Source organism: Panulirus ornatus, chromosome 21, assembly GCF_036320965.1.
Source record: "Panulirus ornatus isolate Po-2019 chromosome 21, ASM3632096v1, whole genome shotgun sequence".
Classification (NCBI taxonomy): Eukaryota; Metazoa; Arthropoda; class Malacostraca; order Decapoda; family Palinuridae; genus Panulirus; species Panulirus ornatus.
In genome coordinates, this window is record NC_092244.1 from 26,680,676 (window position 1) to 26,707,666 (window position 26,991).

Sequence of the window (26,991 nt, forward strand, 5' to 3'; positions counted from 1 at the left end):
GATAGTAAATGTGAATAAGAGCAAGGTTATTAGGTTCACTTGGGTTGTGGGACAAGTTAATTGGGATATAAGTTTGAATGGAGAAAAATTGGAGGAAGTGAAGTGTTTTCGATATCTGGGAGTGGACTCAGCAGTGGATGAAACCATGGAAGCGCTTCGAAGTGAGTCACTGGGTGGGGAGAAGACAAAGTTTCTGGGAGCAATGAAGAATGCATGGAAGGAGAGAAAGTTATCTTGAAGGGCAAAAATGGGTATGTTTGAGGGAAAAGTAGTTCCAACAATTTTATATGGTTGCAAGGCATGGGCTATGGATAAGGTTGTATGGAGGAGGGTGGATGTGCTGGAAATGAGATGTTTGAGGACAATATGTGGTGAGAGGTGGTTTGATCAAGTAAGGAATGAAAGGGTAAGAGAGATGTGTGGATATAAAAAAAAGTGGTTGAGAGAACAAAAGAGGGTGTGTTGAAATGGTCTGGACATAAGGAGAGTATGAGTGAGGAAAGATTAACAAAGAGGATATATGTGTCAGAGGTGGAGGGAACAAGGAGAAGCAGGAGATCAAACTGGATATGGAAGGATGGAGTGAAAAAGATTTTGATCAATCAGAGGGTGAGAGGTGTGCAAGGAATAGAGAGAATTGGAATGATGTGGTATACCAGGGTTGAGGTGCTGTCAATGGACTGAACCAGAGCGCAATGTCTCCATGGTTGTTTAATTTGTTTATGGATGGGGTGGTTAAGGAGGCTTAATATATGCTTGTAATACACAGGAAAATGAAATATGATATGTTCCCAGGTGCACTTTTGTGTAATGGTCACATCATCAGGTGAGATACAAGAAAGATATATAACATTCAGTTGATATAAGAGAGACATAGCTAGGACACCATTGGTAAACAAGCATTACCTGAAAGATGGTGTTCAGATAGGTGAGTTTGAGTCTGGCAACAGGTATGTCATAATATTTCTATCATGTATACAAGAAAGTGAACTATTCACAAATTCTATTGACAATAAAGCTATCCAATTTGTATAGACATTCATTAATACAATGTTACAATTCTATGTATATCTAATAGCACAAGATTTAATGATATTTCTTGTGTTAAAAGAGTTTAAAGTTAATAACTGAATAGCATTACTCTCGTCAATACAATAATCAAACTTTTAATATGATTAAACAAGGCATTTGATTCTTGTCCTGTTCTTATACTATATTTATGTCGCTTAAGTCTAACATAAAGATCCTTACTAGACTGCCCAACAAAAAACATATCACAATTTTTACATGGTACTCTATAAATGCATCCCATAGAACTTTCTAAAGAGTTTCTTATTAAGGTATTCTTTATAGTATTGTTGTTGCTGAAGGTAACATTTAAATCAAAAGTAAAAATTTAAGCAACCTGGGAAGTAATGTAAAATTATCACTAGAAGGGAGACCTAAAAGATTCTTGGTGTCTAGAGGAGGTTTGGGTTTAACTATAAAATAATTTATTTGCCAACTAAGGCATTCATCAATGAAAGACTTAGGATACTTTAACTTTGAACCAATGGAATATATCTTCTCAAACTCATCATCAATAAACTCTGGACTGCATATATGTAATGCCCTCCGGAACATAAACTGGAATGATGATAATCTAACTGTCATGTCGAGCTGAGTAATAATGGATATAAAAGTCATATCTGCTCAGACTCAAATGGATATATGAGCCACATTGACTCGCATTCAGTCTCTAGCTGTTTTGTGTAATGCACCAAAAGCACAGTTGCTGATCCACATCCAGGCCCCACAGACCTTTCCATGGTTCACCGCACATGTTTCACATGCCCTGGTTCAGTCCATTAACAACAAATTGACCCCAGTATACCACATCATTCCAATTCACTCTATTCTGTGTATGCCTTTCACCCTCTAGCATGTTCAGGCCTCGATTACTCAAAATCTTTTTCATTCCATCCCTCCACCTCCAATTTAGTCTCCCATTTCTCTTTGTTCCCTCCACCTCTAACACATATATCCTCTTTGTCAAGCTTTCCTCACTCTTTCCCTACATTGTCCAAACCCTTTCAACATACCCTTGTCTGCTCTCTCAACCACACTCTTTTTACTACCCCACATCTCTTACCCTTTCATTACTTACTCCATCAAACTACCTCACTCCACGTACTGTCCTCAAACATTTCATTTCCAACACATCCACCCCTCCTCCATACAACCGTATCTATAGAGCATGTCTCGCAACCACATAATAACTACTATTCTTTCAAACATACCCATTTTTGCTCTCCGAGATGACACTCCCTCTTTCCACACATTCTTCACTGCTCCCAAAACTTTCGCCCACTCCCCCACTCTACGACTCACTTCTGCTTCCATGGTTCCATTCACTGCCAAATCCACTCTAAGATATCTAAAACACTTCACTTCCTCCAATCTTTCTCCATTCAAACTTACATCCCAGCTAACTTGTCCCTCAACCCCAATGAAACTAATAACCTTGCTCAATCAACAACTTCCGCAGCTTCTCACTGCAATCAGCGATCAGTGCTGTATCATTGACGAACAACAACTGACGCACTTCCCAGGCCCTCTCATTCCCAACAGACAGCATACTTGCCCCTCCTTAACCACAACATCCTTAAACAAATTAAACAACCATGGTGAATGCATGTGTGTATGTGTGTGTGTGTGCGTCTGTGATCAAAAATATGTGTATGCTCAAGTGTACAACTGCAACTTTGTGCAAATTTGAAGTCTAAATTCTCTTAAAATAAAAGATATCAAAAAAAAACTTTCAAAAAGGATGAAGGTCACTAATAATAACCTGGGTTTCTTACCATCCAAAATGCATTGCTGTTGCAGTCTTACCAAATTCCATCAACTCTGTAACACTTTTACCAGTCATGGCACCAGGGAAGTTCAAGTAAACAACAGTGCGGTCCTTCACAGGTTCCTGGAATGGTCATAGAAAATTCATCTAATAGCTAACATATCTACCAGGGTTAAGGGTTATCCTTAACATACTTTAAAATATTTCATGGGATACAGTTAATTGCTTCAAACAAAATCTCAAATGCCCTGCTCAAAGCAATGCACCAAGCCAGTACTTAATTCATTCTTAACTTTCTCTTGGTCAAAGACTTCCTGGGTGCTATTTCTTCAATCTTGGTCTCCCTCCAAACCAATATCTGTATCTTACCAAAATATTGTAAAGTACTGTTGCCAATACTTCTTTCCCAGCGTTAGCACCAAACTCCTCACAAGATCTTTCAAACGCCGATCATTACTAAAGTCATGGTATGCCTTCCCATAATTCTTTAGCTGAGCCTTTATAAAAATTAATTTCAACCACTTAATATGCAATTGTAAATATTATATTTTACACATATCCTTCCTTAACATATGAAAGGACACTGTTCTGATACCTCAGACCCATCATCACCTATACAGTAATTTTTCTATCTATAATTGCCCTTCCCACCTTAGGGAGGGACTATAAAGAATCACAGGTAATGGACTAATTTTCACACATCGAATCTGTAAGTACAAGAATGAAATAACACAAAATGCATGTATCTTCTACATGTCCTCGAATGCAACTAAGGCAGAATTGGGAGGATGGAAATCCTCCCCTCCCACACCAATGCTTTCTAAAAGAAGGAACGGAGGAAGGAGACAAGTGAAAATATTTCTTCTCATAGACCAGTTGTCTGTTCCTGATGCTACCTCATTAATACAGGAAACAGAAAACAAGCACAAAAAAATATATATACATTTATTAACCAAAGAGTACTAAACCTGATAATAAATAGATATCTATTAGCAGATACATGGTTCAGTTAAGCATCTGGATGTTATGACAAAAAATACTGAATCTTTTCATTTTCATTAAATTCCTGATTTCCCTAAGATGATCATTTGGTGCCTGGATGAGGTGCATACGGGCAGTTTAGATAACTGTTTTTTCCCTACACCTCAAAGCTTTGGAATGCTCTATTTCCTATTGTCTTTCCCAATAACTATAATGTGACACATTTTTAAGGATGGTTTTTCACTTCCTCTAAAATTTTAAGTACTTTCCCTTGTCTCTTCTTTTTCCCTTTCATAATCCTCTCTATATTTCAATCAAGGCCTAGCCTTGATGCGTACATTTGTCCATGACTGGAGCCTCCAACATAAAAGAAAAAAAAAGAAAAAAGATTACTTTGAATCTTTATGGTATTAGCCACCATGATTTCAACACATTTCTTTTTCTGTATTGTTTGTCCATTAAAGTCAGTGTCTATCTATCTATATCTCTGATGCCTGTTCCCACCTGGACCTCCCTCTAAGGGGTGGCCACAGCAATAGAGTCTCTATAACTAGTGCACTACTTATATATATGGCTACTTAGTGGACATGTATTTGGCTCATAATATTTCTTTCTTTTTGGTCAATATAAACCAAGAAATGTGGATTTTTTCTGTTTTGCCAAGCTGAATTAAAGTTATGTTCACCTTACATGTATCCAATTCTTTTGCCAGGGAAGGAGTTTGGAGAAGCTGACTAGCAGTGTCAGTTACCACATTTTTGATTCTCATGGATATACTTTGTCCCTCATATTTTTTGCCAATGGGACCAAATAGCCAGACAGTTCTCCTTCAGCAGAAAAGCCAAGGAAGAAGTGAAGCATCTCCTTAGGAGACATGTTAGCCATTATCAGGAAGCCATAAAGTGGATGTCACCTGTGTAAGTTATTATTTAGTTTTTTCTATGTTAACCCTGCATTTACCTGACTTTCAAGTACATTCATTCATATTTGTCGCTAACAAGGTGCAAAAAAGCCATAATCATACTGGACACTATCTGAAAAAAATACATTTTAAAGTCATAAAGTCAAGTACATATCTCCATTCAACCAACAATGATTTCAAACACATTTCGAAGAACACAGTTTTAATGAATTCCAAGGTGTAGATACATGATATTAACTCCCTAAATCACAAACATCAATACATAGGTCATTAGCAAACTGCAAACCCTTAGAACACTTACAAGCATCAGTTCTAGACAACATAAAGATTGCCTTAGCATTCTCTAAAAAATAATTGATCCACTCTAACCAGAACTACATGTCACCTGCCTAGTAAGCAACCCTGTCATTATCAAATCTAACAAAGCTACAAACTAAATCAAACAAGCCTTTTAAAACAGTCACTACCTGCCTAGGAATAACATACATTCAACATCTACTCAACAAAGCAAAAATAATTCCATTTCAATCTCACATCAATATGACAGATACTCAATTCTCTGCAACAGTGCTTAACCTCTACCACCACATATCCAACACCCTTACCCTAACTTTTGCAACCTATACTCAGAGGTCCTCCCATCCCCAATAATGAGTGACTGATTCTAAGGACTTTGAAAAGCACAAAAACCTTGTGCTTATTCAGCATTTCTTTTAACAAGACAGCAAAAACACTAATTTTAACAGACTAATCTAGGGGAGGGGAAGTCAGTTAATGCCGAAGGTCATTTAATCAAATGTAACCTATATGCCATTTTTCAATACAATATACAGTTCACATGCTTTCTTTTAATTCCTTTATCACTTGATGCCATTGAGAAATGCAAGGATAGCAGAATTATTTAATATATAGAGTCACAATTCTCTGTCTACAACCTGACCGCACAACAGCTTGAGGCAGGCTGAGACTGAAACAAAGCAAGTATAAACCATGCTACAAAAAACAAAAGCAATATGAAATGCGCAAGGAGCAGCGTCTGAGGTTTTTTTTAGTTTTATTTGTATTTATATCATTTATCTATCATACTTAATCACCGTTGCCTGTGTCAGTGAGGTAGCGCAAGGTATCAGATGAAAGAATTGCCCAACCCAACCACATACAAATGTACATACATAAATGCCCTAACACGCACATATACATACCTATACATTTCAACATATACATACATATACATACACAAGACATATACATATATATAAATGTACATTGGTTCTCAGTGAATGTAGGTTTGCGGCAGGGGTATGTGATGTCTCCATGGTTGTTTAATGTTTATGGATGGGGTTGTTAGGGAGGTGAATGCAAGAGTTTTGGAAAGTGGGGCAAGTATGAAGTCTGTTGGGGATGAGAGAGCTTGGGAAGTGAGTCAGTTGTTGTTCGCTGATGATACAGCGCTGGTGGCTGATTCATGTGAGAAACTGCAGAAGCTGGTGACTGAGTTTGGTAAAGTGTGTGAAAGAAGAAAGTTAAGAGTAAATGTGAATAAGAGCAAGGTAATTAGGTACAGTAGGGTTGAGGGTCAAGTCAATTGGGAGGTGAGTTTGAATGGAGAAAAACTGGAGGAAGTAAAGTGTTTTAGATATCTGGGAGTGGATCTGGCAGCGGATGGAACCATGGAAGCGGAAGTGGATCAGAGGGTGGGGGAGGGGGTGAAAATCCTGGGAGCCTTGAAGAATGTGTGGAAGTTGAGAACACTATCTCGGAAAGCAAAAATGGGTATGTTTGAAGGAATAGTGGTTCCAACAATGTTGTATGGTTGCGAGGCGTGGGCTATGGATAGAGTTGTGCGCAGGAGGATGGATGTGCTGGAAATGAGATGTTTGAGGACAATGTGTGGTGTGAGATGGCTTGATTGAGTAAGTAACATAAGGGTAAGAGAGATGTGTGGAAATAAAAAGAGTGTGGTTGAGAGAGCAGAAGAGGGTGTTTTGAAATGGTTTGGGCACATGGAGAGAATGAGTGAGGAAAGATTGACCAAGAGGATATATGTGTCGGAGGTGGAGGGAACGAGGAGAAGTGGGAGACCAAATTGGAGGTGGATGGAGTGAAAAAGATTTTGTGTGATCGGGGCCTGAACATGTAGGAGGGTGAAAGGAGAGCAAGGAATAGAGTGAATTGGATCGATGTGGTATACTGGGGTTGACGTGCTGTCAGTGGATTGAATCAGGGCATGTGAAGTGTCTGGGGTAAACCATGGAAAGCTGTGTAGGTATGTATATTTGCGTGTGTGGACGTATGTATATACATGTGTATGGGGGTGGGTTGGGCCATTTCTTTCGTCTGCTTCCTTGCGCTACCTCGCAAACGCGGGAGACAGCAACAAAGCAAAAAAATAAAAAAATAAATGTACATATTCATACTTGCTGCCCTCATCAATTCCCGTTGCCACCACGCCACACATGAAATAGCATCATATATGGATGAAGGCAGCAAGTATTGACATGCACGTGGACACATGCACACGTCTGTATATGCATATGCATGTACATGCCGAAATGTATATGCAAGCATATGTGCGTGTGTGGGTGCCTATGCACATGCATGTGCATGTGGGTGGGCTGGGCCAGTCCTCGTCTGCTCCCCTGCACCACCCTGCCAATTTTCTAAATAATCATTAATCAACATATCATTATATGCCCAGTCCGTTAAATCCAAAATTCGTTAAATTGGGGTCCAATACTTTCAATTCTTCCAATGTTATCACATACATGATGTCTGACTCTGAGACCTATACCTATGGAATTCCATTACAGTCTGTTCAGATTTACTAGGTAAATAAGGTCTACACTAACAAAATGCACAAAATCAGTGAACAGTGGGGTGGAAAACAGGAAAGTACGAAATCTGTTTGGTTACCAGTTGTTTTAATGGAATGACAGTTAGAAGTCCAAAGTAAGATGACAGAAGCCATCAGGTACCCATTCTGACTGAATCCTTTGCACTCATCCTTATAATACTTTACATACTCATCTAAATATCAATTTTACAATGACTTCAGTCAAAATTTTTTGCTTCTTCTGGTTACAAATTAATGGAAGATAACAGAAATATATGGATATGGAGAAGGCATATGATAGAGTTGATAGAGATGCTCTGTGGAAGGTATTAAGAATATATGTGTGGGAGGCGAGTTGTTAAAAGCAGTGAAAAGTTTTTATCGAGGATGTAAGGCATGTGTACATGTAGGAAGAGAGGAAAGTGATTGGTTCTCAGTGAATGTAGGTTTGCAGCAGGGGTGTGTGATGTCTCCATGGTTGTTTAATTTGTTTATGGATGGGGTTGTTAGGGAGGTGAATGCAAGAGTTTTGGAAAGAGGAGCAAGTATGCGGTCTGTTGTGGATGAGAGAGCTTGGGAAGTGAGTCAGTTGTTGTTTGCTGATGATACAGTGCTGGTGGCTGATTCATGTGAGAAACTGCAGAAGCTCGTGACTGAGTTTGGTAAAGTGTGTGAAAGAAGAAAGTTGAGAGTAAATGTGAATAACAGCAAGGTTATTAGGTACAGTAGAGTTGAGGGTCGTCAATTGGGAGGTAAGTTTGAATGGAGAAAAAATGGAGGAAGTGAAGAGTTTTAGATATCTGGGAGTGGATTTGGCAGCGGATGGAACCATGGAAGCGGAAGTGAATCATAGGGTGGGGGAGGGGGCGAAAATTCTGGGAGCCTTGAAGAATGTGTGGAAGTCGAGAACATTATCTCGGAAAGCAAAAATGGGTATGTTTGAAGGAATAGTGGTTCCAACAATGTTGTATGGTTGCGAGGTGTGGGCTATGGATAGAGTTGTGCGCAGGAGGGTGGATGTGCTGGAAATGAGATGTTTGAGGACAATATGTGGTGTAAGGTGGTTTGATCGAGTAAGTAATGTAAGGGTAAGAGAGATGTGTGAAAATAAAAAGAGTGTGGTTAAGAGAGCAGAAGAGGGTGTTTTGAAATGGTCTGGTCACATGGAGAGAATGAGTGAGGAGAGATTGACCAAGAGAATATATGTGTCAGAGGTGGAGGGAACAAGAAGTGGGAGACCAAATTGGAGGTGGAAAGATGGAGTGAAAAAGATTTTGAGTGATCGGGACCTGAACATGCAGGAGGATGAAAGGCGTGCAAGGAATAGAGTGAATTGGAACGATGTGGTATACCGGGGTCGACGTGCTGTCAATGGATTGAACCAGGGCATGTGAAGCGTCTGGGGTAAACCATGGAAAGTTCTGTGGGGCCTGGATGTGGAAGGGGAGCTGTGGTTTCGGTGCACTATTACATGACAGCTAGAGACTGAGTGTGAACGAATGGGGCCTTTGTTGTCTTTTCCAAGCGCTACCTTGCACACATGAGGGGGGAGGGGGTTGTTATTCCATGTGTGGTGAGGTGGTGATGGGAATGAATAAAGGCAGACAGTATGAATCATGTACATGTGTATATATGTATATGTCTGTGTGTATATATATGTATACATTGAGATGTATAGGTATGTATATTTGCGTGTGTGGATGTGTATGTATATACATGTGTATGTGGGTGGGTTGGGCCATTCTTTCGTCTGTTTCCTTGCGCTACCTTGCTAACACGGGAGACAGCGACAAAGCAAAATAAATAATAAATAAATATATAAAAGAAAAAGATCTATATTGAAATGGTTAAACCTGAAGAAAATTAATGGAGTAATAAAGAGCTGTAAATTGTCTGAGCATTAAAAAAATCAAATTACCCAATCTAGTGAAAGGGGGCATTACCTATCAGACAAGTTAATATGAACAGAGTACAGCCCATGTTCCAAGGTCATAATGTAATTATAGTAGTCACATGCTGGAGAAAGACTCATCTCCATTATCCCTTTCAGTAATACTGACATCAATCTACACATTAAATTCTACCCACAAGATGACTTGTATGCACTGTAAACTCTGTCTGGCCACATGAAAAAAAAAAATGGTAAAGCACAGATGGGTCAGAAAAAAGAAGTCCCAGGTGCTCTTCTACAACTTACACTCGATGAATATGGTAAACTAAATTCTTTGGCTATTTGTTCACCACAAATTCTCTGTGGTACATTCCTACCTTATGCAAGACCATTACCAATGCTTTGAGTATCAGTTGATACATCATTTCCTCTGTTTAATAAACATACTAAGTATTACTTTGTGTCTTTTAGGGTTACACTCCCTAACCTCCTATTCACTAGAAAACTAATGTCATACCACAATTATGATTGTCTATCATTCTTGGTACCCCTGAGGAATAAGGGAGAAAGAATTTTACTCATGTATTCTCTGCGTATTGTAGAAGGCAACTAAGAAGGGTAGAGACCCTTCTCTAACTGCACTACAATTTCTAAAACATGAAACAAGAGGAGGAGCCAACTGATGAGTGCTGCTCATCCTTATGCTGGGATGTTTGAATGTGTATGGCTATAAACAAGATGAAAAGAAACAAGAGATTGGTGTTATGTTTGTGGAAACAAACCTGGATGCTCTAGCTCTGAGTGACATAAAGGTCAAGGGTAAGTGGGAAAATGGTTTAGGAATATCTTTGGGGTAAAGTCAAGGGTTAGTAAGAGGGAGAGAGATAAGAAAGGAGTAACACTACTGCTGAAAAAGGTGTGAGAATGTGTGAGTGGAAGTTATTGAATTCCAGGATAACGTGAGTAAAAAATGAGAGTGGATTACAGATGGGTGACTATACAGTGCTTATACACCTGGCAACAATATGAAGAATGATGGTTCCATTCACTGCAATGTTCATTCCTAAATAACTAAAATATCCCACTTCCTCCATGTGTTCTCCATTCAAACTCACTCCCCATCTAAACTGTTTCTCTGCACTCTTAAACCTAAAAACCTTGCTTTCATTCACATTTACTCTCAACTTTTTCCTATCCCACAGTCTTCCAAATTTCGACACCAACTTTTGCAACTTCTCACTTAAATCTATCACCTGCACTGTGTCATCAGCAAAGAATGAACTGATTCACTCAACCAGCCCCACTCAACCACTAAAGACTACCTATCAGCTCCTCTCTCCAAGACCCTTACATTTACCTTCCTCACCACCCTAACCATAAATAAATTACACAGCCAGGTGACATCACATACACCGTGCTGCAGACTTATCTTCAACTGGAACCACTAGCCCTCCTCTCCATCCACTCACAAACAAGCCTTACTCTCTTGAAAAAACTCCTCTGCTTTTAACAGCTTTCCTCCCACACCTTCAAAAACAACCCTGTAAATAAGCTTTTTCAAGATCCATAAGTACCAGAAACAAATCCGTTTCCCTATGTATTTCTCACACTCATTCTTCAAAGCATACACCTGACCCACATATCCTATACCACTTCTAAAACCACACTGTTCTTCCCCAGTCTAATGCTCTATGTATGCCACCACCCTCTCAATTACCATTCATCCATAAAGCTTACAAGGCATACTCAATATTCTAACAACTCTGTACTTCAAACACACAACTTTGTCCCCATTACCTTTCTATCTATAAAGACACTAAATATGCATTCTACCAATCTTCAGGCACTTTACCAAGATCCATAAATACAACGAAAATCCTAGCTAACCACTGAACCATCACGATATTCAACTGCAACACCATCCACTTTAGCCAACGTGCTACATTTCATCTTACACAAAGCTTTCACAACTTTACACCAAGCCACTTGCCAAACTGCCCCACTTCACATACCACCCCAAGCCAAACACCCAACATCTGACTTAAACTCAAAGACCATTCCAAATCATTCTTCCCCCTCATTCTTGAGCTCTATTTCTCTCAGAACAAAAACATCCAAGTTCCTTTCCTCAAACATACTACCTACCTCTCCTTTTTTCTCATCTTGATTACATCCAACAAATAAAGACACCCCTAGACTGAGCCTTAGAGGAGCAAGAGCACTTCTCTCTAGGTTCCTTGTTCTGTTTATGTTTTACAAACTGTAATATGAAAAGGGGAGGGTTTACAGCCTCACATACTCCTAACCCTCTTAGTCACCCTCAATGACACTTAAGGGAATATATGGGTAGCTTTTTTCTACTCTACTACCCTATCCCCTGGGATATATACGAATATACCTAAGCTTGCATACTTAGGAGTGGCCTACTTAAATAATGTGTATTTCCTAAACCACAAACAGTTAAGTCTTGATTATCAACAAAATTATCTTATATGTCTTTGTACATTTTCATAAGTAAAAAAAATTATTTTCTAATTATTTGCACACTGAGGGAGGCCAAAAACTCAACTGCATACAGAAATGGTGAGGTGCAAATGGTTCAACACAGAATTTTCAATGCTTTGTCATCAAAGAATTTGTCTCAAAATAGTGATTCCTGTTGAAAGCGGAAAGCCATAAAGCAACACCATTCCTATGTTCTGTAGTTTATTATTCTTTAGGATTTTCAAGTCCCATCAAGCTCGCCATTTAAATCTAATGTAATCAATCCTTTTGCCCACAAAGTCACTGAGACATAACTGTCATATACAGACTTCTAGATAACAGCTACTTCAGCCTTAGCATCTGCTGTTACAGTACCAATGATACCAATATGTCCCATGAAGCCTGAATAATGCTACACTCTCATGCTTGGAGCAAACTTTTGCATTCCAATATCAGACTTTTTCAAATATGGGATGTATCAGAGGATAGTGAAACATAGATGATCAGAGTAGATTGTAAATCTTTATATTGCAAACTTCTCAATTGACTCAAGTTCAGCTCAATTACCATATAGACCTGCAGTAAGTGTGAAAGATTCTTTCCATAGTTTAGCTACCAGTATATGATTCTTCTTTAACAACTACAAGAAAACCTACACCTCAATCGTATTTTGAGCCAACAAGTAAAAGTTTTACACAGTGTGAACAGCATCAAGATGAGGAACTTTACTTTTGTTACCAAAGAAGCAGTGTTGCTTTCATTCACTCCCAATAAAGTCTGATATCAGGAGCCTTCTTGTGAGGGAAACAAGCAAAGTGTATATCATGAACTGAGTTTATGACCAAAACACTTTACTTAATGACTAACTTTTCTTTTGTTACAAGGTTCAGAGAACTTTGAACATTAAACAAACATCTCACTATCCTTAGCAGCAAAAACATATCTATGCGTGACATCACACATAATGTTTTAAGCCTTACAAGAATTTCAAGCCATGTTCTTTCCACCTCAAATTCATAAGGAGCTCAACAAAGACTTCATTCAGACTTTTCACTTTAAAAGATCTGAATACTCCTGTGCATTATGGAAAACATCAATCACTTTGAAGATGCCATCAGTGGCCAACAAATACAACTGGCAACCACAGTACCGTTTCAATTTATATACTGAACCATATAACCTGTGAGAGGTTTACTCATCAGCTCCCTTGAATCACTAAGACACTAAACTTAAAGTGTTTGGCATCTTTACCATTTTAACTTTTTTAACTTTAAGGTTTTTACTATGAGAGAAGCATGCATCAATCTTCAATACAAAATCATGCCTAAAAATTTATCTTACTCTTAATGTGAAATGAGAATGCCTTTCAAAAAACACTTGTGGAACTCAACTTTTAAATGATCTTATAAATCAACATTAGCTATAGTTCCAGTTCAGAGATAAAAAGCAGAGATATCTGCCCAATCTGTTATCATTTCAACTGCAGCTTGAAAATGTCTATCAGTAACCACAGGGTGTACAGTGTGTCCTTGAAGTCCTCCTCCAACTTCATCTTCTTATCAGAACAAAACCGAAAGATACATGGAGCTGGTTTTTTTTCATCTTATTAGTTAACTAATGAAATCTGTTTTGTAGGTTTTAAGCCAAACATTCAGTTTCTCATGACTGAGAGCTACAGGTAAATGATAATGCAAGAGAAGCTCAACTTCAGTTATGACTGTTAAACAAAATACCACCATCAATATCCTAATGAACCTCCATCTAACCTCAGTATTAGTTGGTTGCTTCACAAGTTTCTGGAGACAGAAAGCATGAATGACTCCTAAAAAGTTGACAACCACACATTTTAAAAGAAACTAAAGCCAATGTCCAAGAGGCCTTCAAGCACAGTAATAAGAGTCATGCACAGTAAGTGCAAATATTGTAAGCTCTACAAGTGAATGACAAGCCTATGTAATATGAGTTTGCACGTTCCATGCTGAACTCAACCAATGAAGACAAAGACTATCTACAGAGGGTATAACTTTCTAATGAAACCAACTTTCACATCAGGATTGAGTTAACCACCATAATATATGAATATAGAGGCAAGAAAACCCACAAGTTTCATGAACACATTTACAAAAGCCCAAACCTTGATGTTTACAGAGGGGAGGACTAAAACACATGAGAGTAACAGGGACTATTTTCCTTTGCTGTGCAGACTGACAGGAAATGTGTATCTTAGCATATTTTATATTCACAGGGTCCCTCAGTTTGGTTTGAAGATATGCAGCCAATCATTATTTTTCAGCAAGAAAGTGCACCTACACACTGGTGTTTGTTTCGTTTGTTTGTGTGCGACTTGTGGAAAATTCCCAAGAAGACAGACTCCATGGTTTTCCATTGTATGGCCCCTCGACTACTACTTGTGGGGTTAAGCCATGAATTATATTTTCTTAAACCCTATTGCTGAGACTTAAATACTTTATGCAAGAATAAATGACTGCATTAGCAGAGCAATGAGATATATGCTGGCCAGAACATGGACAGAAATGGAACATCACTTGGATGTGCTATATGACCAATAATGGAGCATATGTTAGAAGTGCTAATGTGCCAAAATCTGTTTACACTGTAGCCAAGCTAATTAATGGTTCTCTTAATTTCTTATATTCAGTTTTTTGCTGAAAATGAAAGCCAGAAACATTTAAAGTTTCGGAAAACTACGAAAGGTGCCAGGAGTACAGAATTAGACAAAGCACTTGGGCATGAGAAGAAAGATCATGAGAGGTAAGTGTTTTGGGAGCAGCTGAATGAGTGTTTTAGTGGTTTTGATGCACGAGACCAGGTTATAGTGATGGGTGATTTGAATGCAAAGGTGAGTAATGTGGCAGTTGAGGGAATAATTGGTATGCATGGGGTGTTCAGTGTTGTAAATGGAAATGGTGAAGAGCTTGTAGATTTGTGTGCTGAAAAAGGACTGGTGATTGGGAATACCTAGTTTAAAAAGCAAGATATACATAAGTATACGTATGTAAGTAGGAGAGATGGCCAGAGAGCGTTATTGGATTACGTGTTAATTAACAGGCGTGCGAAAGAGAGACTTTTGGATGTAAATGTGCTGAGAGGTGCAACTGGAGGGATGTCTGATCATTATCTTGTGGAGGCTAAGGTGAAGATTTGTATGGGTTTTCAGAAAAGAAGAGTGAATGTTGGGGTGAAGAGGGTGGTGAGAGTAAGTGAGCTTGGGAAGGAGACTTGTGTGAGGAAGTACCACGAGAGACTGAGTACAGAATGGAAAAAGGTGAGAACAATGGAAGTAAGGGGAGTGGGGGAGGAATGGGATGTATTTAGGGATTCAGTGATGGATTGCGCAAAAGATGCTTGTGGCATGAGAAGAGTGGGAGGTGGGTTGATTAGAAAGGGTAGTGAGTGGTGGGATGAAGAAGTAAGATTATTAGTGAAAGAGAAGAGAGAGGCATTTGGACGATTTTTGCAGGGAAAAAATGCAATTGAGTGGGAGATGTATAAAAGAAAGAGACAGGAGGTCAAGAGAAAGGTGCAAGAGGTGAAAAAGAGGGCAAATGAGAGTTGGGGTGAGAGAGTATCATTAAATTTTAGGGAGAATAAAAAGATGTTCTGGAAGGAGGTAAATAAAGTGCGTAAGACAAGGGAGCAAATGGGAACCTCAGCAAAGGGCGCAAATGGGGAAGTGATAACAAGTAGTGGTGATGTGAGAAGGAGATGGAGTGAGTATTTTGAAGGTTTGTTAAATGTGTTTGATGATAGAGTGGCAGATATAGGGTGTTTTGGTCGAGGTGGTGAGCAAAGTGAGAGGATTAGGGAAAATGATTTGGTAAACAGAGAAGAGGTAGTAAAAGCTTTGCGGAAGATGAAAGCCGGCAAGGCAGCAGGTTTGGATGGTACTGCAGTGGAATTTATTAAAAAAAGGGGGTGACTGTATTGTTGACTGGTTGGTAAGGTTATTTAATGTATGTATGACTCATGGTGAGGTGCCTGAGGATTGGCAGAATGCATGCATAGTGCAATTGTACAAAGGCAAAGGGGATAAGAGTGAGTGCTCAAATTACAGAGGTATAAGTTTGTTGAGTATTCCTGGTAAATTATATGGGAGGGTATTGATTGAGAGGGTGAAGGCATGTACAGAGCATCAGATTGGGGAAGAGCAGTGTGGTTTCAGAAGTGGTAGAGGATGTGTGGATCAGGTGTTTGCTTTGAAGAATGTATGTGAGAAATACTTAGAAAAGCAAATGGATTTGTATGTAGCATTTATGGATCTGGAGAAGGCATATAATAGAGTTGATAGAGATGCTCTGTGGAAGGTATTAAGAATACATGGTGTGGGAGGCAAGTTGTTAGAAGCAGTGAAAAGTTTTTATCGAGGATGTAAGGCATGTGTACATGTAGGAAGAGAGGAAAGTGATTGGTTCTCAGTGAATGTAGGTTTGCGGCAGGGGTGTCTGATGTCTCCATGGTTGTTTAATTTGTTTATGGATGGGGTTGTTAGGGAGGTGAATGCAAGAGTTTTGGAAAGAGGGGCAAGTATGAAGTCTGTTGTGGATGAGAGAGCTTGGGAAGTGAGTCAGTTGTTGTTCGCTGATGTTACAGCACTGGTGGCTGATTCATGTGAGAAACTGCAGAAGCTGGTGACTGAGTTTGGTAAAGTGTGTGAAAGAAGAAAGTTAAGAGTAAATGTGAATAAGAGCAAGGTTATTAGGTACAGTAGGGTTGAGGGTCAAGTCAATTGGGAGGTAAGTTTGAATGGAGAAAAACTGGAGGGAGTGTTTTAGATATCTGGGAGTGGATCTGGCAGCGGATGGAACCATGGAAGCGGAAGTGAATCATAGGGTGGGGGAGGGGGCGAAAATCCTGGGAGCCTTGAAGAATGTGTGGAAGTCGAGAACATTATCTCAGAAAGCAAAAATGGGTATGTTTGAAGGAACAGTGGTTCCAACAATGTTGTATGGTTGCGAGGCGTGGGCTATGGATAGAGTTGTGCACATGAGGGTGGATGTGCTGGAAATGAGATGTTTGAGGACAATGTGTGGTGTGAGGTGGTTTGATCGAGTAAGTAATGTAAGGGTAAGAGAGATGTGTGGAAATAAAAAGAGCGTGGTTGAGAGAGCAGAAGAGGGTGTTTTAAAATGGTTTGGGCACATGGAGAGAATGAGTGAGGAAAGATTGACCAAGAGGATATATGTGTCGGAGGTGGAGGGAACGAGGAGAAGTGGGAGACCAAATTGGAGGTGGAAAGATGGAGTGCAAAAGATTTTTGTGTGATCGGGGCCTGAACATGCAGGGGGGTAAAAGGAGGGCAAGGAATAGAGTGAATTGGATCGATGTGGTATACCGGGGTTGACGTGCTGTCAGTGGATTGAATCAGGGCATGTGAAGTGTCTGAGGTAAACCATGGAAAGTTGTGTGGGGCCTGGATGTGGAAAGGGAGCTGTGGTTTCGGGCATTATTGCGTGGCAGCTAGAGACTGAGTGTGAACGAATGGGGCCTTTGTTGTCTTTTCCTAGTGCTACCTCGCACACATGAGGGGGGAGGGGGAAGGTATTCCATGTGTGGCGAGGTGGCGATGGGAGTGAATGGGGGTAGACAGTGTGAATTGTGTGCATGGGTATATATGTATGTGTCTGTGTATGTATATATATGTGTACATTGAGATGTATGGGTATGTATACTTGCGTGTGTGGACGTGTGTGTGTATACATTGTGTATGGGGGTGGGTTGGGCCATTTCTTTCGTCTGTTTCCTTGCGCTACCTCGCAAACGCGGGAGACAGCGACAAAGCAAAATAAATAAATAAATAAAATACTTGTAAAGTGGTTTAAGTTCCAACTTAATGAAGGTTTCCAACTTAATGAAGGTGTAAGTGTTTCTGGGGAGATGCTTATCGAGTAGGTCAATGTTTTTCATAGAGAACTAAAGCGAGACCATGATTGTGAATATTCACAAGGATGGTTACACAAGTTTAAGTGGAGACATGGAATTTCAGCATATAGTGTGTGTGTGGAGAAATGCGTAGTGCTTATATGGAAGCTTGTAGTGTAAGGTTATTTTAAAAGAATTGATAAAAACTCCAATTCTCTATCAAACAACCAACAGCAATACATACAGGGCAAGAGAGAGTGTATGAGCTGGCTGCATGGCTGGGACTGACGCAGAGTGGGCTTGCTGTCTTAACAATAACAATAAAACAACAATAGTAACAAGAGCCAACTAAAGCCAACTACCAATCTATGGTCGTTCGTCACATTAACTACTCATCACAAAGCTGCAATAAAGTTTGTGGATGCATTTGCACAGTTAGTGGCAGTGGAAAACTTATCCCCACAACAAGTGTGTAATATCAACAAATCTGCCCTACATTAGCATCATATGCAACGAAGAATCCTTGCCTAAGATACTGAGGCATCTCCATCTGGGGATACTTCCAATGTAAACGGATATAACAATAAAAACCTTGTTTGAGAGATCTGATGGTTGTATCATTTCCTATTTCAAGCTTTGTTCTACCTTTGATAACAGCAATGGCCAGGTCCTAAGGTCACTGGATTAAAAAGCTTTAATCTGTGCAAAGGAATGCTGAAGAACACATACTTTAGAAAACAAGAGAATGCATAAATGCATTATTTCATCTCTTTTTGGTGTTCAATAAAATTCTAAAAACGGAAAAGGACTTTGTAGAAACCCTGTGAAAGAGAGAGCCAGATCAACAAAAGGGGATTACATAACGTCTCCAGAAAAGTGTCTGAAACATTATTAATGGCAACAGTGAAGCAAGTAGCACTTACCACATGGCCCTAAGGCACAACTTCTTCCTGCAGAATTTTTCTGAATATTCAATTCACATCTTTGACTTTCTTTCAAAAAGTGTTAAGTAAACCCTAAATAGTCCACAAGAAAGGCACGTTTTGTGTAAATGCCTTGAGATAGCACATCTCATGGTATTATTACAAGTCTTTTCTATACCAAAGGACCACTGCTACAGTATGATGATGATCAGTAAATCCTCTCCAAATACCATTTGATATTCATATCAATGAATCTGTGGTAGACCAAAACTTTCTACATGCATTTTGAAATTGAATAATAAGATCATTTTTTTACATAAAAACAGACAAAACTTAAATAAACAGTAATGACTCAAAAAGCAATAAACTATCACCCTCCCAACTGAATCTTAAAACTTCCACGAACAAAATCTATATATGCAATAATGACTCAACAAGCAATAAACTATGCCACCCTCATAAACCACTCTTACACCTTCACTCCATCAGTACGTTCATATGACATTCTGTTACACTTTCCCACTTGCATTCTGCAAATCACCCATCCCTCCAGCATTACAAACACCGATTCAAGATATTACAAAACCCAAGGTGTAACAGCCCAATATGCAACTTCCGTAATGATGAATCTGAGGACTTAATCCTTACAATTCTATGATTTATCTTGATCATTTCATATGCCATGATTCAGTCCATTGACAGTATATTCACTCCTATTCATCGCATCATTCCAGTGCATTCTGAATGTTTGATCCCTAATATCCCAAAACCTCTAATACTCAATTCTTTCTTCTTTCTTGGGCTTTCTCTCCCTATCCTCTCTCCACTTCTGACACTTAGATCCTGTAAGTCAATCTTCCTTTGCTAATCCTCTCCATGTGTCTATACCATCTCAGCTCTCTTAGTCAGACTGCACTCACTATCACACCTCTCTTTAACAATGTCACTTCTTATGTGATCCACCCAACAAACACCTCATGCTGACCTCAAGAATATATATACAACATACGGGGATGAGAGAGCTTGGGAAGTGAGTCAATTGTTGTTCGCTGATGATACAGCGCTGGTGGCTGATTCATGTGAGAAACTGCAGAAGCTGGTGACTGAGTTTGGTAAAGTGTGTGGAAGAAGAAAGTTGAGAGTAAATGTGAATAAGAGCAAGGTTATTAGGTACAGTAGGGGTGAGGGTCAAGTCAATTGGGAGGTGAGTTTGAATGGAGAAAAACTGGAGGAAGTGAAGTGTTTTAGATATCTGGGAGTGGATCTGTCAGCGGATGGAACCATGGAAGCGGAAGTGGATCATAGGGTGGGGGAGGGGGCGAAAATTTTGGGAGCCTTGAAAAATGTGTGGAAGTCGAGAACATTATCTCGGAAAGCAAAAATGGGTATGTTTGAGGGAATAGTGGTACCAACAATGCTGTATGGTTGCGAGGCGTGGGCTATGGATAGAGATGTGCGCAGGAGGATGGATGTGCTGGAAATGAGATGTTTGAGGACAATGTGTGGTGTGAGGTGGTTTGAGCGAGTAAGTAACGTAAGGGTAAGAGAGATGTGTGGAAATAAAAAGAGCGTGGTTGAGAGAGCAGAAGAGGGTGTTTTGAAATGGTTTGGGCACATGGAGAGAATGAGTGAGGAGAGATTGACCAAGAGGATATATGTGTCGGAGGTGGAGGGAACGAGGAGAAGAGGGAGACCAAATTGGAGGTGGAAAGATGGAGTGAAAAAGATTTTGTGTGATCGGGGCCTGAACATGCAGGAGGGTGAAAGGAGGGCAAGAAATAGAGTGAATTGGAGTCATGTGGTATACAGGGGTTGACGTGCTGTCAGTGGATTGAAGCAAGGCATGTGAAGCGTCTGGGGTAAACCATGGAAAGCTGTGTAGGTATGTATATTTGCGTGTGTGGACGTGTGTATGTACATGTGTATGGGGGGGGGGGGGCCATTTCTTTCGTCTGTTTCCTTGCGCTACCTAACATACAAAAGTACAAACCAGTACATGAAGCAGGAAATTAAAATCAAAGAAGGAAACTGAAAGTAAGGCAGAAGTGCAGAATGCAGGAATATATAAGAGGCCTTCATGAATATACCATGTAACTCTGATAGAATCATGAAGGAAAAAATTGGTTTCTACACACGACATACAGCAAACATATGGGAAACAGCATATACATATGTACTAATATGTTCCTTTAAAATCCCTTACTTCTTACCTGGTGCATATATCCATCTTGAAAACCATAGCCTTGCATCCTAAGCTTGAAACCGCCCATGTAGCCTGATGATCCACCACGACCTCTTCCTCCCCTTAAGGTTCCCCTTCCTCTTGTGAAGTCACTTGTCCCTCCCCGAATAACAGGCCTCATATAACCTCTTCCTCTTGAATAATCATTAGTGTACTTTATCACAGCACCTTGTCCACCTCCATAGGTGCCTCTCCCACCCCTCATACTCCCTCTACCTCCATCATAACTACCTCTCACACCCCTAGAACTGCTTCGGGCTCTCTCATAACTGCCCCGACCTCCTCTAACACCCACTCTAGCTACCTCATAACTATCTCCTTCGTACCCTCCCCGCACACTACCCCTTCCACCCCTACCCCGTCCTCCCCTGACAACACTCTCACTCCCTTCATGACCACCTCGGCCTCCCCTAACCCTTGCCATCGAATAACTACTTTTACCTCCCCTGTATCCATCACTACCTTCATAACTACTATGGCCTCTTCCATACCCTCCACTGTAAGAAGTCCCTCTGCCACCACTATAGCTACTGCTTCTTCCTCTGCCTCCACTATAACCAGTGGCTCTTCCTCTCCCACCTCCATAACCACTTCCTCTTCCTACACTGTATCCACTATCTCTATCATCACTATAGCCACCATAACTGCCACCTACCTCATTACCGTAGCCAGCATAACCACCTCCTAGATCTTCGTAGTCAGCATAACCACCACCTCGATCTTCACTGTAACTGCCATACCCATCATCATAGGCACTGTACCCAGATCCTCCTCCTCCTCCACTATAGCTAGTATAGTAACCACTATCCCTTTCCTCTCCATAACCGCTATAGCTACTGTAACTACTGCCTCTGTCTTCACCATAGCTACTGTAACTGCTTCCATGATCATCACTGTAGCTACTATAATAACTGCTTCCTCCACTGTAGCCCCCACCTCTGCCTCCAGTATAGGAACTTCCTCTTTCTCCATATCCACTACTCATCCCTCCATCATAACCACCATCCATTCCTTCACCATAGCCACTACCCCGTCCTCTGCCATAACCACTGCTTCGGCTGACATGGCTACTGCCTCTCCCTACAGCATAAGTAGATGCCCTTCCTCCCCTTACTCCACCTCTCCCAGAATCATATGTGCCTCTCCCTGCTTTGAAGCTTGTCCTCTCTTCAATAGCTCCTCCTCTACCCCCTCTCCAAACACTTCTTCCTCTTGTCATCATTCCACTTGATCTAGCCATAGATGTCCTAGTTGTGACCTGTTTTCCTCGTCTCTTCCAATATACGGCCTCAATATTTCTTTTGCACTTTTAGTCTATAAATCTTGAGCTGCTAATATGGCCTTCTTGGATGACTCCGGTTCATGACCTGGTATCTGAAATGATAATTATCTCATCAGAAAAAGAAAAAAGATAAATGTTCAGCAAAGCAGAAGAAACCATAAGTAAAGAAACTACATCTTACCCTACTCTCTAACAAATAGGTAGGCATTCAATAAAGAGTATCTAACTGCCTACCTATGAGTATCTATGACGAAATTCTGCCACTTGGCAGTACCCATGCAAAGCTCTCAACACATCTTGCTAACTTAACAATAATGTTTTTCTTTGCCCTTATGCACAGTGCATAACTGTCAAACCTAGGTTCATCTCTAATAACTTTTTTAGCTATTCATCATGGATTCTTCAGAATGTTTCTCTGCTTATCCAATGAAAATTTATTATTTCACTAGGTAGGGCAGGGGTGCCTCAACGTATGACTGAGTATTATTGGTGCAAACCCTGTCACAATTTAGTCATCGTAAGTTGAACCAAGGAAATCAATTTCACGAAGAGATTAAAGGGGATCTTCATAAACAGGGGTTAGTTACTTCAACTTTTCCTTGACAAACAGTAGATAATAGATATTATGTGGTAAATTACCTCTTCTGAGCTCCACAATGAAATGAAATAGGACTAAGCAAATGTATTGGACACTTTGTTTCTACTTTAACTGCTTTTGCCAATGTTGTCAACCTAGCTACCATTCTTTTTTAATATATGCATTCTATATACATTTCACTGGATTTTTCAGTATCATAATCATCATCATTCTTATTCTTACTATCATTATAAATATTACCATCAAAATCAATATCATTTTTTAATGCTTGTTCACCATTTCACATGTTTTCAAGGCAACACTAAAGACCCATGAAGAAACTCCAAAGTTGCATTCATTCATTCTCAAAATGTAATGTGCAATGCACTAAAACCACAATCCCTTATCCGTAAAAAAAGCACTACAGACCTTTCCTTGGTTTCTCCCGACTGCATCATGTGCCTCACTTCAGTCCACTGACAGCATATCAACCCATGTGTACCACAATGCTCTAATTCACTCTTTCCCATGCACACCTTTCACCCTCATGCATGTTCAGGCCCCAAGCACTCAGAATCTTTTTTCACTACATCTCCAATTTGCTCTCCCTCTTTTCATTGTCCCCTGCATCTAAGACACATATATCCTATCAGTAAGCCTCTCCTCAATCATTTTCTTGTGTCCACACCATTTCAGCATGCACTCCCTCTTCAGCTCCCTCAACAACACTCTTTTAAGTACCATGCCTCTATCTTATACTTTTATTACTTACTCGGTCAACACATCTCACACCACAAGTTGTCCTCAAACACTTCATTATCAACACATTCAACTTCCTTTACACATCCTCACCTATATCCAATGCCTTGCAGCCATACAATATAGTTAGGATTACTATACCCAAATTCACCCTTCAAGACAACAGCCTCTTTTCACACATTATGCTCACAAAACTTTCACCCCCTCACCTACACTATGATTCAATTCCACTTCCAAGAATCTATTTGCTACCTAAGTCCACTCAGGTTTTCAAAACCACCTCCATAAAACTTCCTCCATTCAAATTCACATCCCAATGAATATGTTCCTCTGCCTTGCTAAACCTAACCTCACTTTTATATATATTTACTCGCAACCTTCTCCTTTCAAGCAATCTCCTAAACTAAGACACCAACTTCTGCAGTTTCTCACTCAAATCTGCCACCAGTGTGTCAACAGCCAACAACTGGCTCACTTCCCAGGTCCCCCTCACCCACTAAAGACTGCAAACTTGCCCCTTTCTCCAATGCCCTTGCATTAACCTCCATTACCATCCAATCCATAATCATTATTATTGTTATTACTAAAATAAACACATATCCCCACAATCCTTATCTCTGAAGGGGGTCCCCCAGCATCAAGGATGCATTACTTCCAGGGGCAAGGAAATGACTTCTTCAGAGTAAAAGTTCCTTGAAGAGATAGAGATAGTTCTCCCTTTCATATCAGATGAGGATACACCCTCACCAAATGTGAACTTTCACTCATGGCATAACCACAAGCATGTACAGTCAATAAGGTATTTATCTAACTGGATTAAGAAAATATGAAATGCACAAATATTGCCAAGTACTTAAAAGCCTTAACTATGGAAAGAAAATCATCCATATATTCAACCAATACTTTTACTGATCTAGCCCTGCTTACCTATGTATACCTGGTAATATTGTACTAACAGATAGTCCAGAAGCCATTCTAGTAATAATTAAGACCTACTTGATTTAAGTGTACATGAAAGAAAAATTCCTTGAAGTGAGGAGAGGATAAGGTACAAGCCAAAGATGTGGCTTGACTGAATCAAATTATGTACAATTCATGTTGGTAGCGTTGTTAGGCTTGTTTATGTAATTGTTTCAATTTCATGCTCAGTTTGCATATTCTGTGCTCAAATGCAATTTCTCCCTGTACCTCTTTCTTAGAATAATTTGTTTCCTGTTCAATTTCAAAACACCACAATTCAACCTTGTAACAATACAGTTCAAAACACCATATTTCAAATGCGAAATAATAAGAACATACTCAGCATAACTATATCCTTCACTCAGTCTATGAAACTCCACATAATCAACATCACAAAGCTTGCTTCCCAAAAGCTGGGAGTGCTGTACAGGTGCCATAACCATTTTTCTAAGAAGCAGTTTCACATCTACAAGTATGGAATAATGCTCACACACCTGGAATGGCTAATCCTCCATGTTTCTAACAACTACAATGTAATTAGAAGTCTTCCATCTCATTGATTTTCCATATATCATCTCCCTTCAATCTTACCTTTCCATAAATCATGATGTTGTCACTCTCCCTCAACGATATAGGTATTATTGAAGCCAATGTTATTGTGAAATGTTCATATGTTTCCCAATCCCAAGGTTCAAACTTATGGCATGCATTTGGCTACTGCTTCCTACTGCTTCTTTAAGAAGACCAGCAATTTAAGGACTGGCTGTTATCATACATCCTACTCCCCGCAAACAACTAAGCTGTGAAATTCTCTGCCTTCTGTCTTTCCCTTTTCATATAATCTGTCTCCATGTAAGTGTTAGGTCTACAAACACTTGCTGAGCCTTGATTAACTTCTACTTTAGTTCTCTTTAACTTTTCCTTTTATCCAAGATGGCCTTACCTGGGGTATGTTGTATGCTGTCCCATGTTGGTCAGTATAAAAGAAGAAAAATAAATCACATAATCCAAAACAAAATTTTGGTGGTGTTCACTCCAATGCACACCTCTCTGCTTGCAAACCCTCTATTACCATCCCATCCCCAATTAATGTTCCCATTTTCAAAGGGGGTGACTGTATTATTGACTGGTTGGTAAGGTGATTTAATGTATGTATGACTCATGGTGAGGTGCCTGAGGATTGGAGGAATGCGTGCATAGTGCCATTGTACAAAGGCAAAGGGGATAAGAGTGAGTGCTCAAATTACAGAGGTATAAGTTTGTTGAGTATTCCTGGTAAATTATATGGGAGAGTATTGATTGAGAGGGTGAAGGCATGTACAGAGCATCAGATTGGGGAAGAGCAGTGTGGTTTCAGAAGTGGTAGAGGATGTGTGGATCAGGTGTTTGCTTTGAAGAATGTATGTGAGAAATACTTAGAAAAGCAAATGGATTTGTATGTAGCATTTATGGATCTGGAGAAGGCATATGATAGAGTTGATAGAGATGCTCTGTGGAAGGTATTAAGAATATATGGTGTGGGAGGCAAGTTGTTAGAAGCAGTGAAAAGTTTTTATCGAGGATGTAAGGCATGTGTACGTGTAGGAAGAGAGGAAAGTGATTGGTTCTCAGTGAATGTAGGTTTGCGGCAGGGGTGTGTGATGTCTCCATGGTTGTTTAATTTGTTTATGGATGGGGTTGTTAGGGAGGTAAATGCAAGAGTCTTGGAAAGAGGGGCAAGTATGAAGTCTGTTGGGGATGAGAGAGCTTGGGAAGTGAGTCAGCTGATGATACAGCGCTGGTGGCGGATTCATGTGAGAAACTGCAGAAGCTGGTGACGGAGTTTGGTAAAGTGTGTGGAAGAAGAAAGTTAAGAGTAAATGTGAATAAGAGCAAGGTTATTAGGTACAGTAGGGTTGAGGGTCAAGTCAATTGGGAGGTGAGTTTGAATGGAGAAAAACTGGAGGAAGTGAAGTGTTTTAGATATCTGGGAGTGGATCTGTCAGCGGATGGAACCATGGAAGCGGAAGTGGATCATAGGGTGGGGGAGGGGGCAAAAATTTTGGGAGCCTTGAAAAATGTGTGGAAGTCGAGAACATTATCCCGGAAAGCAAAAATGGGTATGTTTGAAGGAATAGTGGTTCCAACAATGTTGTATGGTTGCGAGGCGTGGGCTATGGATAGAGTTGTGCGCAGGAGGATGGATGTGCTGGAAATGAGATGTTTGAGGACAATGTGTGGTGTGAGGTGGTTTGATCGAGTAAGTAACGTAAGGGTAAGAGAGATGTGTGGAAATAAAAAGAGCGTGGTTGAGAGAGCAGAAGAGGGTGTTTTGAAGTGGTTTGGGCACATGGAGAGAATGAGTGAGGAAAGATTGACCAAGAGGATATATGTGTCGGAGGTGGAGGGAACAAGGAGAAGAGGGAGACCAAATTGGAGGTG

General features: G+C 40.0%; 1 protein-coding gene across 2 annotated transcripts in view; it reads right to left on the minus strand.

Moving 5' to 3' along the window:
* Positions 1–26,991, minus strand: part of LOC139756425 (uncharacterized) — a 163,321-nt gene that overhangs the window by 105,812 nt on the left and 30,518 nt on the right. For both annotated transcript variants that reach the window (XM_071675858.1, XM_071675859.1), the window contains exons 2-3: positions 20,961–22,366; positions 2,844–2,959 (exon numbers count right to left, since the gene is read on the minus strand). In XM_071675858.1, coding sequence (XP_071531959.1) covers positions 2,844–2,959; positions 20,961–22,232 — 1,388 coding nt within the window. In that variant the 5' untranslated portion in view covers positions 22,233–22,366. The remainder of the gene's footprint in view (positions 1–2,843; positions 2,960–20,960; positions 22,367–26,991) is intronic.